General features: G+C 32.5%; 1 protein-coding gene across 1 annotated transcript; it reads left to right on the top strand.

The window, feature by feature from the left end:
• The first annotated feature begins 11,236 nt into the window (after positions 1–11,236).
• Positions 11,237–13,092, top strand: LOC111714148 (uncharacterized). The gene is made up of 3 exons (XM_023489195.1): positions 11,237–11,641; positions 12,255–12,444; positions 12,708–13,092. The coding sequence occupies exons 1-3, from the start codon at positions 11,606–11,608 to the stop codon at positions 12,866–12,868; spliced, it is 387 nt and encodes a 128-aa protein (XP_023344963.1). The 5' UTR covers positions 11,237–11,605; the 3' UTR covers positions 12,869–13,092.
• Positions 13,093–13,321: the final 229 nt, after the last annotated feature.

Here is a 13,321-nt window from a genome sequence, read left to right as displayed (position 1 = left end):
GGGGGGGAGCAGGGGGGGTGATTAAAGTCATAAAATAATGTAATTTGCAAGAAAAATGCTATTTGTCATCTAAGCCAGATTTTACAGCTGTCGTAACCTTCTATTCAAACTTTGAATAAGATTTTGAATAGAATTTGGGAATTTATGATCTTTTTAGCTTTAAGCAAAGGGTTTATCCGGGTTTTACGCCACACAATTAGGAGGATGAAGCAATATTACTAAACATACCGTGGGACCCATAAAAGTGTGAAAAAGGAAGAGGACTCAAAACTGAAGTTATAATTTTTAAAATATGAGAACAATAATTGTTCTTTGTACACAAAACCATTTTTACTTGGTTTTTCAGCAGCTGGGGAAATCCCACTGTTTTATGTGTCTCATGCTCACTGTACACTATGTGTCTCACTGTACAAATTGTGCCTCACTGTACACATCGTGTTCATTATATACATTGTGTGTACATAAGTTGAACTAACTACAGTAATGACCAGAAAACAGTGGAAGGGAAAAACGACATTATAGCAAAGTTTATAGTACTTTATGTTGTTGCAAATTGTTTACTAGGCACTAATTGAATCACTAATTTAGTAAAACGGGTCTGTTTTCCTAAGTCTCATGCTCATTGGACTTTTAAAAGTTAATGATTCTAAAAGTCGTCTTCCTATTTTAGAGTTTTCTGGCTATCACTGTAGCACATAGACATATTGAAATGAATTGAAGTAATTTCAGGGATTTCCAGTTTCTCTCCTGGACATACTACATACATTCCAAACAAAGGCATTTTCCGGGCCCATCATGGCCACTCTTTTTTTAGTTCAGAACGGACAAAATGAAATGTTCAACACACCCCTAAATTTGGTCTAAAGGTCATCCACATTATTTAGGGGGCAAATATTATAAGGGGGGGGGGGACCTTATGGTGTGACAAAGAAAGCTATGATTTTTATATTTTAAAACTTTCTTGACAAATTCGAGAATTGAGTATTTAAAAAGATATGTTTAACCAGAGAATATGGTTAAAATTGAGAGAAATAGTACTTTAGCCTAGGCAATATTTTAATTTTCCCTTTTTACATTACATTGCATGTCTAACTAACATAATAACGTTTATCTGGGTAAGAATAGGGAAGATATAGTCCTATTTACATCTTTATGGATGAAAAAAATTCCATTTTTCTCGATAAGTTAAAGTGTGCCGTTGTGAATTGGACATGCCTATTATCAATGGAGAGACACTTAAAATTATGTCTCTAGTTGAAAATAACGACTTATAATTATGCTTATAGATTGAAATTAAATGTGCATTTTAATTGAATCCAAAACACGTTGTGGAAAATTACATTTCCTTAAAACACTTTTTAGGATTCTAAATTAACAAACAGGAGTATTTCTGAAAAAGTGCATTGGTTTATAAGATAATGATGAAAATTAAAATTCATATGTTAATAGGACAGCATTAATTATAAGTTAAACTTACCATGGTTGAAGTCCCAGAATACAGGATAATGATCACTAAATATAGAGAAATATAGAGAAATATAATGTTAGATTTATAATTAGGAAGGTAGGAAGGTAGGAAGTTAGGAAGGCTGGAAGGTTGGAAGGTAGGAAGGTAGGAAGGTAGGAAGGTTGGAAGGTAGGAAGGTAGGAAGGTAAGAAGGTTGGTAGGAGCGTAGGAAGGTAGGAAGGTAGGAAGATAGGAAGGTAGGAAGGTAGGAAGGTAGGAAGGTAGGAAGGTAGGAAGGTTGGAAGGTTGGAAGGTAGGAAGGTAAGAAGGTTGGTAGGAGCGTAGGAAGGTAGGAAGGTCGGAAGATAGGAAGGTAGGAAGGTAGAAAGGTAGGAAGGTAGGAAGGTAGGAAGGTCGGAAGGTCGGAAGGTAGGAAGGTAAGAAGGTAGGAAGGCAGGAAGGTAGAAAGGTTATTACCTTGAATGACTAGAAGTTTCATATTGACTAGATCGAATTTAATCTTCTTGAGAAAACCTATTTTTTAGTTTAACATTAATTTTGAAAAATATTTCGTTTTAATCAATTTTGTTGGTACTTAAGTTCTTATATCATTGTATTAAAAAATTTATGAAGTTGAAATGAATGTTTAACTTCCTTGTTGAAAAACGCTGGTTTATCTAGAAAGTCATCTGAAATAATTTTGATAGATTGCAATTCTATAAATCACGATAATATTTATTTGCAACATTACAACATGCAATTAATTAGACTTTTTGGCAAGTTTAGCATTAAATGATTTTTCCGTGTTCGCCAGTTGACAGAATTGATTCGAGTTTGAAGATATTATAGAGAAAGAAAGGTAGATACTAGATAGGTATATTTTGTAGAGATAGGGACATACAAAATATAGAAATATTGATGGAGATAGATAGACACAATGCACAATAGATATATTATTACAGATAGAGATCTTAAAACGATAGAAATACTCGTTATAGAGATAGATGTATTGTTACAGATATCGAAAATATAGAAGTACATATTTTAAAAATAATATGGGAATAATAATTTTTTTGAGGTTGAAATTGGCGACGGGGAGTTCAGCTACTTCTTTTGCGACGTTTATATCAACCAAATGTTCTTAATTACGAAATCTGAAAAGTTGAATATTTCTAAAAAATTGTTAGGGTTTCTTTAAACAATGTGAGGAAGAAAAAGCAGCTGATTTGCAGAAAACGTATTTATATTCAACTCATCACAAAGAAAGGTCAGTACCTGAGTTCATGGCCTTTGAGAGATAATCATGAACAACAATCTTCCTTTTTTTAAAGGTTGAAGGGAGTAAATATAAGGGGGGGGAAGGTTAAGGGGGAGGGGTGGATTTATGGATGAACGCGTGAAAACGTGGTCCTTATCAAAATAATTGAATTAATCAGAATTGCAGTTTCTTCTAAGTGACATGTGCAATGTTCATTGTGCATTTCCGTCACAGTGAAAGTGAACAATATTTTTACAATATTCATACAATTATATTTTTCAGGAATTAGTTCCTCAAATAATACTATTTGGATTTGAATTGATGGTTTAAATTTGAACCGGTGGAGGCAGTTTAGCCATGTCTAGACCTGTCTCAAACTCTTTACATAAAGTCTCATCCTTTCTGGGTATATCTGTATACTAATTATATCTCTTAAAATCATTAAAAAAAATACTTTTTCAATTCTACAGTCTTTCTCATTTCGTACTTTTAAGGGTTTGACAGGTTAAAGCAATGCAATGATAAAATGGTTTTGCCCAAAAATAAGGCAGTTTATTCCAAGCAAAGTTAAACTTTCAACCCCCCCCCTCCCCCATCCTGTCCAGGTTTAATAATAATAAACAGGAATATGTTTCCTTCTAGCCAACATCTGGCCTATGAATATAAACAGTAAAGTTTCATGCTTAAAAATTATGACGATGCAAAACGAGAAGTTTGTAGATTTGATCTTTTCTGCAATGCAAATTTAATTTTAATTCATTTTGTAATTGTATTTATTCTAAACAGGAGGTGTTGCAAAAAATCAATTCAAAAGGTTATTTTTATAGAACTATAAAATTGCAAAGTTTAAATCGATTGTCAATTTTTTATCTTTAAAAAATCTAGGTTTTTTTAAAAATTTTAAATTTATCGTTTTGCAATATGATAGTTTAGATTATGTCATAGAATATACTTTATTATATGATTCAACCTATCTTCCTTTTTTTGGGGGCTTTTGTAATGCAAATGTTATCTTTTTTTTCATGACCATCAGAAAAAAACTAAAAAAATGTGAACACAATTTATAAATATGTTTGCATAGGTTTTTGTTGTCCGGTGCTTTTATTTGGCATAAAGCTATCTCAATATCTCACTGGTAAACAATTAATTGAACTATGAACGTTTAAAAAAGTATCAAGATTTTTGTATTACAATAGTTCAGTTTATATCTTAAATCATTTCTCAATTATTGTTTTTATTCTTCGTAAATTTTTGTTTGCTGAAGTTAACAGGCAGATTTTCGAATAAGCTTTGCGCCAAACAGAAGAGTCAGCGCTGACACAAAGGAATTGAGTCTTCGTCACAAACTATGATTTTCTAATCTCCATATCTTTGTAACCTAATGCCGTTGACCTTAGATATTTCAAACTATGAATTCTGTTAGATAAAAGAGTCTAAGTTTGAAATATCATCGGTTTACACCATCTAGTTGCAAAGATATAGGGATTAAAACATTTGAATTTGTGGCAAAAACTCAATTTCTTTTCACAAATGACTCAAAAAGAAAAACTATTCTTAGGAACAATTTTTAAGGCATTTGAAAAATTAATAAGTTCATAATTTTCGTGAACTTTGAATAATTGTAGCACGGATAAATTATTAAATTGTTAAATATCAACTTAAAAAATATATTTTGTTTTTCCATTAATATATGTAAAGCTTTGCTAATTTGTCGCCGTTTTAGATTTTCACATTATAAAAAAGTAAAATCCAAAGAAGATATATCTAATTACGCTGAAAATAAATCTGATAAAATCATGAAGATTTAAATTTTTTATAAAATGAATTAAAGTTTTATTTAGTATTTCATGTTTAAAGATGTTAAATCTCAAACTCTTTTCCTGTGTACTTTGTCTTTACGCAAAAACAGCGTACGCGGTGTTTTCTGATGGCAAGGTTTCCTATGACTGAAAGATGCGTCAGTGCCCATCTTTAAAAATACGCAACTTGCATGGGATGCTTATTCTGATGCGTATACCGGGCCGCGTGTGAGTAGAGCGGATTCGACGAAATGAATCTGAACTTGAAACAGACGAAACCTGGACATAGAAAACAAAGAAAGGAAACTGAATTAAAATGTACCCGCTTCACAGAAAACATAGACAGGAAACTGAATCAAAATTTGCACACTCCACAGAAAACATAGATGGGAAACTGAATAAAAATGTGCACGCTCCACAGAGAACACAGAAAGGAAACTGAATAAAAATGTGCACACTCTACAGAGAACACAGAAAGGAAACTGAATACAAAAGTGCACACTCCACAGAAAACACAGAAAGGAAACGGAATAAAAATGTGCACGCTCCACAGAAAACACAGAAACAAAAAACTGAATAAAAATGTGCACACTCCACAGAAAACACAGAAAGGAAACTTAATAAAAATGTGCACGCTCCACAGAAAAAAAAACTAAACCAAAACTTTGGCGGATATGCGTGAGGTTCAGTTTTCACCCATAGAATTATCGTTATCACGATAACAAACGCTGCTGATCAAAATCTAGACTTTCTTGCACAGAGATTCAGATAGCTATGAAAATAGTGCATCAATTTTTAAGACCGGTTTTTAAGTGTTGCAAGTCCTTACTTCTATAGGCATCATGATTTTAAATTACTAAAACACTTATAATTATTACAGCTCGCTTGTATATATCTTCAATTTGAAAAAACTTCATGAATTTTAGCGTGAGAGCGTGCACTGTGCTTGTCTTGGTACTCTATGAATTAACCTCTTATTTAAACTTGATCCGTTATCATGAATTTGGCTGATGGAAAGGTTTAGCGTGTGGACCCACAAGACCAAAATATTAGCATGATTTTTCAAATTTGTACAACCAGAATTTTACTAAAAAGGTGAAGGGTTAAAATAGTTTGTGGGGCAAAACTTGTCCTATACAGTGTTAACCAGAAAACTTTAGAATTTTTATTGTTTTAATTTTGTTTAATTTGCAACTTTATATCTATAAAATTGTGACATACGAATTTGTAGATACGCTTTAGTTTTAAAATTTTGAAATCGACGATCATTGCGACGAGTACATCTCTGCAAACTTAAAATGTTTAAAGCTTTCACTGAATCGATATTTCTTAGCAAATTTTTAAAACTATGATCGTAGGGCGCTTCGCGTCCCCTGCCATATTCACAATTTTCGGTTTTCTAGTTTAAATCCATGATCATTCGAGATCAAATACTCAATCCATGATCATACATGTTCAAATATACTATAACAATGATCATTCATGATCAAATATACTAAATTTATGATCATACATGGTCAAATATACTAAATTCATGATCATACATGATCAAATATAATATATTAATGATCATACATGATCATTAATATAGTATATCCATGATAATTCATGATCTACCAATCCATTAATATTATTCATGATCAAATATATACCTAGTCCAAGATCATACATGATCAAATATGATATATCCATGATAATTCATGATCTTCCAATCTATTAATATTATTCATGATCAAATATAGTTAATCCAAGATCATACATGATACAATATACAATATCCATGATCATTTATGATCATATATACTTAATCCATTAGCATACATGATCAAATATACTCACCCCAAATATACTTGATCCATGATTATTCATGATCAAATATGCTTAAACTATACTTATACATATACTATACATATACTTAATCCATGATCATTCCTGATCAAATGTGCTAAAATGATCAACCATACTTAATCCATGATCGTTCATTTTTAAATATATGTGATCATACATGATCAAATATACTCAATTCATGATTATTCATGATTAAATATACTTATATCATGATCAATCATGATCAAGTACAATCAATTCAATATACTTCCTCACAATACGTTCCATCCAATCAAATCTTTCCTGATCAAATATTTCTGACCTTTGTCATATTTACTCGTTAATACAACAAAAAATGGCGTTCCAAAAATCTTTACGATAATGCATTTAAGTTCGCCCTATAAATTTTGATGCACTTTAAGTTAAGAAATTAACTCGTATTTTGAAGAGATGATTTGTAAATTCATGGGTTTCCTAGAACTCCTGAGGGAATTGAATTGACCCTACTGGGACCTTAGGGAGTACTTTGGGACTTTTGGAATTCTTCGGACTCCTGGGACTCCTGGACTTTATGAGACTACACGAACTCCTGTCACTTTTTAGACTCGTGTACTCTTAGTACTTTTGGGCTTTATTGGAATCCTTGGACTTTGTGGACTACTAAACCTAATGGGACACTCTTGGTTTCATGGGACTGTTTGACTTTAGTGATTAGTGGAATTAGAAGCGTTTTGGTACTATGGAGTACCTCTCGAGATTGCAAGGACTTTTGGAACTTTTGGGACTGTTAGGTCTTCCATGTGAATTATAGGGCTTGTGGGAAGTTTGTCTCTTCCTGGGACCCCCTGCTGTATAATAATATTTGGACGCAAAAATGAAACACGTGCATGCTCTTTTCTGTGTAAAGATACGCAAATTGCTCACGCTAGTATATTCTATATACCTATATAACCAATTTAATAGTGTACGCACATGAAAATGCGTAAACGGATTCTTCCACATCCGTAGCATGCGTAGTTTGCCACATTTTGGGTAGACCAACCATTAAAGTTTAAAACTTGAAAGGGAAATATTAACTTTTAAAGAAAATCTATCTAAAACTTGAAATATTTTTTTTTAAACTCAACCCTTAAAGGGGCTGTATGGACAGGGTGTCCCACGAAACATGACAGTTGGTAAATAGTTTTAAATGTCGTCTTCCATACACTGTATTAGATTTTAAAAGCTGTTTGCAGTTCATTTCGTGAAAGAAATCTATTGCTCAAATATATTATACTTTAAAGTTAATTTTATAATAATATGACTCCCATATAATATTTTATTATTGTCTTTGGTATTAAACAAAACAAATTTTTTCCTTAAGACATTATAAACTATTTACCAACTTTCATGTTTCGTGGGACACCCTGTATGTCAAGTTTAATTGTGACTTTTCTTTATGAAGTGACATTTCATATTCACAACCGTACCCTGAAAAGCTTTGTTTGATAAAGAAATAATGAGATATTAATTTTATCTTTACTGTTCACCATAGTTTCAGTAGAAGTAAATATTTCCATTTACTGATAGCGCCGATTGAAGGATTCATATCTCTAATTGAATAATAAGATAGATAGAAAGATAGATGTTACCACCATACTATTTCTACTGGTTCAGAATAGACAACAAAAACATGACTGAACCCTGATTGGATTAGGCGCTATGGATTCGGCATATGGGAGTGTGTAAAAGTATTCTTTTAAATTGCGATTTCTCTATAAATTTATGCTTAGAAACAATGCATATCGTCATTTACTCATTTTAACGGGCATGTCTGATTCACTACAATTCCCTTTAAATGATGAAGATATAGTCTTGCGAGTTACAAAGTATTTTGTTAACCCTTCCGCAATTGGGGGGGGGGCGGTTGTTTTTATCCCCCTCCCTGTGTTTTTTTTTCTATAGGTTGACATTAGAACGCTAAAACTTCTTAACTATTTCAGCTTTATAGTTTAAACAAATTTTGTTAAATTTTTTTTTTGATACATAAGGTAGGGTGGAGGACAGTCAAACGGCGGATGGGTGGTTAAAAAAAATCTGAAATGGTCAATAACTTTTTTATTTATTAAGCCACAGGGCTATCATTTATATACATGAAAAGCCCTTGAAAAATGGATGTAATAAAATGTGTCACATGTTGTTTTTTGTCCAAAGTAAAAAAAATATTTTTGAACATTTTCTAGAATTACTTTTAGAACTTTTTTAAAATTCTCACATGCACCCCAACCATGAAAGATAGAGGTATATTTTTTTTAAATGAGCAGGCCTTGAAAAATTGGACGAGTGTATGTTTCACTCAATTCTAAGGGCAGAATCATAAAGGGGGGTGGGTGGAAAAGACCCCCCCCCCCTCTATATTAGACAAAAATAGCCCAATTGAAATAGGGTGAAATGTGCTTGTGTACACTGCACAATTGTGTGTTTCATGTTTACGGAACTTTTTAAAATCATAACTCGAGTCACCTTTCTATTCCATAGTTTATGGATCTCCCTGTTTATATTTGTATACAGTGATAACCAGAAAACAATAGGAAGACGACATTACTGCAACACTTAAGTGTATTTGATGGTGTTACAAGGCAAATAGTTTTACCAGACAAAATTACTTTTTTTGTGAAATGGGTCTGTTTACACTGCACAATTGCTGTTTTTCATGGTTATTAAACTTTTCAAAGTTAAAACTTGATTCTAAAAGTCGTCTTCCTATTCCAGAGTTTTATGGTTATCACTGTAGATGAATAAAAGTGAAGATATGTCTTTTAGTTAAAGGCTAAGGGTTACGGGCAACAGCACAAAGATTGATGGGCATTTGCAACCGTACAAACTAAAAGCTGACAGGCACGGGCAACCGCAAAAAGTAAAGGATATCGGACACGGGCAATAACACAAAGTTAAGGCTGACAGGCCCGGGCAACACCGCGTACTTTTTGGTTTGTAAATCTTTAAATTAAATTCATGGATGAATCATTAGATTTTTGGTATTGTTGATTTCCAAATTACAATTCTGCAGATTGAGCTGACGTTAGATTACAGTGCAATGATGAGAATATTGTTGTTTTTGCAAAACAAAGATGTTCCGCGAACTAGTCTTCAAAGGTCACATATAGCTCTGTCTGGCCGGAGTCAAAGTTGAAGATATTTGATGGATTTTGGTCAGTTTATGGTGTTCCTGTATCATCAACTCTAGCAGGAGGTCAACCAAAGATACTAATTCTACAAGATCATCAACTCTAGCAGGAGGTCAACCAAAGAGAGTAATTCTACAAGATCGTCAACTCTAGCATTAGGTCAACCAAAGAGAGTAATTCTACAAGATCATCAAGGGAGTCCCTATATGACCACCCCCCGCCACAGCCTATTTTGGGTTAACCAGACGTCAGCCTGAATAGGGTTAACTTAATAAGCTATTTTCAAGCTATTGGTAAAACTATTTACTAATACTATAACAACATCGAATGCAAAATAAGGTGTCCCATGAAACATGACAGTTGGTAAATAGTTTTGAATGTCTTCTTCCATATGGTGTATTAGATGTTTAAGGTTTTTACAGTTTATTTCGTTAAAGAATTCTTTTGCTCAAATATATTTTACTTTGAAATCAATTTTACTAAATATGACTCCCATATAATATTTTTTATTATTCTCTTTGGTCTTAAATAACTTAACCCATATTATGGAAGAAGACTTCCTAAACTATTAACCAACTGTCATGTTTCGTGGGACACCCTGTATATTCATAAAAATGTGTACAAAATAGAATATGTATTGTATAGGCTTTAATAGTAATGAATGGCCATTGCTTAATATTACCCTATTTCTTAAAGATTATGAGTTTGATATTTGGATTATGTCAATTTTAACTTTATATATATTTGGATAGGGATAAGAATGAGCTAGAGTTATAATAATACTAAAACAAAAATAAAAAAATCTTTTTTAAAATTAAAAATCTATTTCTTCCTTTTATCTAAGTATGAAATTAAACCATTCTCTTGCCTTATATATTTCTTCTGAAACGTTTAAAAGGTTTAGACTGTTAATTAGTGCAGTGTTAATGGGACTATATCCACGTAATCAGTGTCATGTTTGCGTCAGTACGCTTTAAAACTCTTTATGTGAAACAATTAGGAAAATTAACCTTTTAATCTAGAAAGTGTCAGCTGTCACTTAGAAAGGAGAACCATAATTAAAAAAATAATAAATTTTTAGGTGAAAAAATAAGGATATATCATTCATCCATGACCAGACCAAGTTACTATTGTAAATTGGCCACTGCTTGTGTTAATAAATGGTCCCTTTAAACCTATTAAACTTCAAGATGCTCATATTTAATTGAGATATTTCAAAATTTGCACAATGCACATTTAAAAATCTTTATTTCCCTGAACAGCTGGAATTGCATGCACTCATCTTCAAGATGCAAGAATTGTATTTGCAAATTTGTCCTCCACCCCCCCCCCTTTGTTTACAAAGGCAACAGCAGCCACTGGCTAACTTTTTAAACAAAGCAATGAATGAAAAAAGTGTATTCATATTCCTTTCAAGTTTTCTTTCAAATTTTGGCTTTGTACAAAATTTGAAACATGCATTTAATATTGTCAATTTGTGTTATACAAAACAGAGACGTGAACTGTATGTATATAAATGTTAAACGGCAATATTGTGCAAACGTGAATAATGTAACGAAAACTGCCCCCCCCTTCCCCCTCTCGAATAACATATAGTGATAACCAGAAAACAATGGAATAGGAAGACGACATTACAGGAATACTCAAGTGTATTTGATAATGTTACAAAGCAAATAGCTTTATTATTCACTTATTAATTCAGTGAAATGAGTCTGTTTACACTTCACAATTTCTGTTTATCATGCTAATCGGATTTTTCAAAGTTGATTCTGTAAGTCGTCTTTCTCTTCCAGAGTTTTCTGGTTATCACTGTAGGTTCACGAATAATCCGTTTCTACGCAAGAGGCCGTTTTTTGTCGATACAAATAAGTGTGTCCATAAAACAAACATAAAAAAATATTACATATTTAGGGGCACCCTAGGGGAGGTGTCCACTACAACACACTGGACCCCCCCCCCCCCCTCCTGTCTGGTGAATCAGACATAGCAGCGGTCAACTGAAGAACAGGGGGGAGCATGGTAACGAATGTAAACCTGCAAGTTCAGCAGTAAGCTTTGAGCATTCATATCGTTCAAATCTCTGGAACAAGATTCATCTCTGATCAACATGATTCTTCTGCTTCATTTATTTCTGGCATCTCAGGTAAAATATAAAATATTTTCTTGGCACTTAAATTCACAACGGAACCCTATGAACCATTTACAGATAATACTAAATGAGATGTCATTATTTTCTCGCCGAAAATTGTTTATTTTTATTTGGGATTACTCCATTAAAGTGACTCTCGAATTTACGTTAAAGAGAAGATAAATTTTTTTTCAGAATTTAATACTAAAAAAATATATTTTTTGTTCCTCATTTGCCTTAAACTCCTCTGTAGTAAGAATCAAACTACATGATACGCTTAAAACCCTGGAAGAATTTTACTTGAAAGAATATTTTTTAATTGGCTCTAGGATTAACGTAGGACGGGAGACGTGGAACAAGACAAACGTGGTACAGGACAAATATAGGACAGAGACGTTCGTGTTACGAGACAAACGTAGTAAAGGACAAATATAGGACAGAGACGTTCGTGTTACGAGACAAACGTAGTACAGGATTAACATAGGACAGAGACAAGCCTCTTACGAGACAAACGTACGTAGGAAAGAGAAAAACGTAGGACAGGACAAGAGTAGGACAAACAGAGACAAACAAATTTTACTCAAAAAATAAAAGTTTGCAATAGCATTTATGAATTTATCATTTTTAGTTGATTAGTGTACAAGAAGGGTTTGTTATATTTCCTTCTCTTCTACCTGGCTTCGGTTTACCTGCTGCACCTGGTCTACTTGCTGCACCTCCTCAGGGAGGAGCATCCTGTACAGTAGCTTGTCTTAATGGTGTTTGTAAACAAACTTGCTGTATTGAGGGGAAATGTACGGACACCAACAATTTAGCAGGTAATTATTATTATTATTATTATTATTATTATTATTATTATTATTATTATTATTATTATCATTATTATTATTATTATTATTATTATTATTATTATTATTAGTATTATCATTATTATAAATTATTATTATCACTAACTCACGAAACTTATAGTATTGAACCTTTTTGATATTGATATCACATAATATTGATAATAATATCATTGTCATGCTTTTTATTATTCTCATGAATTACTATGGATTTTGTTATAAAACATCTGTTTCAGCACAACCTATCCTTACCCCAGCTCCTATTGAAGAAAAGAGTTCCAGTCCTAAACCCTCTACCCCAACTACTCCTGCTCCAACGCCTAAACCTAAACCTGGAAATGTGATCACAAGACCAAATTCAGGCAATGATTACGATTACAAATACTATTCAGAATAAACGTCTATGGCTGAACCATTTACAGGAACAAATATCGCAGCGCTGAAGATCCTGGTTCAAAAGTTTCCAGCACAAGTTAAAACAAAATGTGCAATAAAATCAGATGTTCATTTTTTTCCTTTCAAATGTTACAAAAATAATATATTTGTTTGAGTTTGTATGCATCTCTTTTGCGCAAATATTTGTTCTATGCTGCCAAAATAATAAATCTTTTAAAATGTAAATTATTTCTCTTGTTAATCACTCCAAGTGTTTGAAATGGTTATATGAGGAATATGAGGACCAGATTTAAGCAATCTTATGCGTATTTGATATTGTTAGAAAGTAACTTATTAAGTAAAATATGCATGGACTATTTAAAATTGTAACTTTCGTCTTTCTATTACAGAGTTGTATGTGTTATGTACTGCATTATGTACTGTATTATGTATAACCAGGTTCAATCTCTACTAT

This window comes from Eurytemora carolleeae, unplaced genomic scaffold (assembly GCF_000591075.1).
Source record: "Eurytemora carolleeae unplaced genomic scaffold, Eaff_2.0 scaffold1527, whole genome shotgun sequence".
Taxonomy (NCBI): domain Eukaryota; kingdom Metazoa; phylum Arthropoda; class Copepoda; order Calanoida; family Temoridae; genus Eurytemora; species Eurytemora carolleeae.
The sequence above is the reverse complement of the archived record's forward strand: the minus strand, read 5'-3'. Positions and strand labels throughout refer to the sequence as shown.

What these genes read in the sequence shown, in the direction of transcription:
- LOC111714148 (XM_023489195.1), top strand. Translation starts at nt 11,606, where the DNA reads ATGATTCTTCTGCTTCATTTATTTCTGGCATCTCAG. An exon ending in ATTTATTTCTGGCATCTCAG is followed by an intron (nt 11,642 to 12,254) that starts GTAAAATATAAA and finishes TATCATTTTTAG; the next exon opens with TTGATTAGTGTACAAGAAGG. An exon ending in GGACACCAACAATTTAGCAG is followed by an intron (nt 12,445 to 12,707) that starts GTAATTATTATT and finishes CATCTGTTTCAG; the next exon opens with CACAACCTATCCTTACCCCA.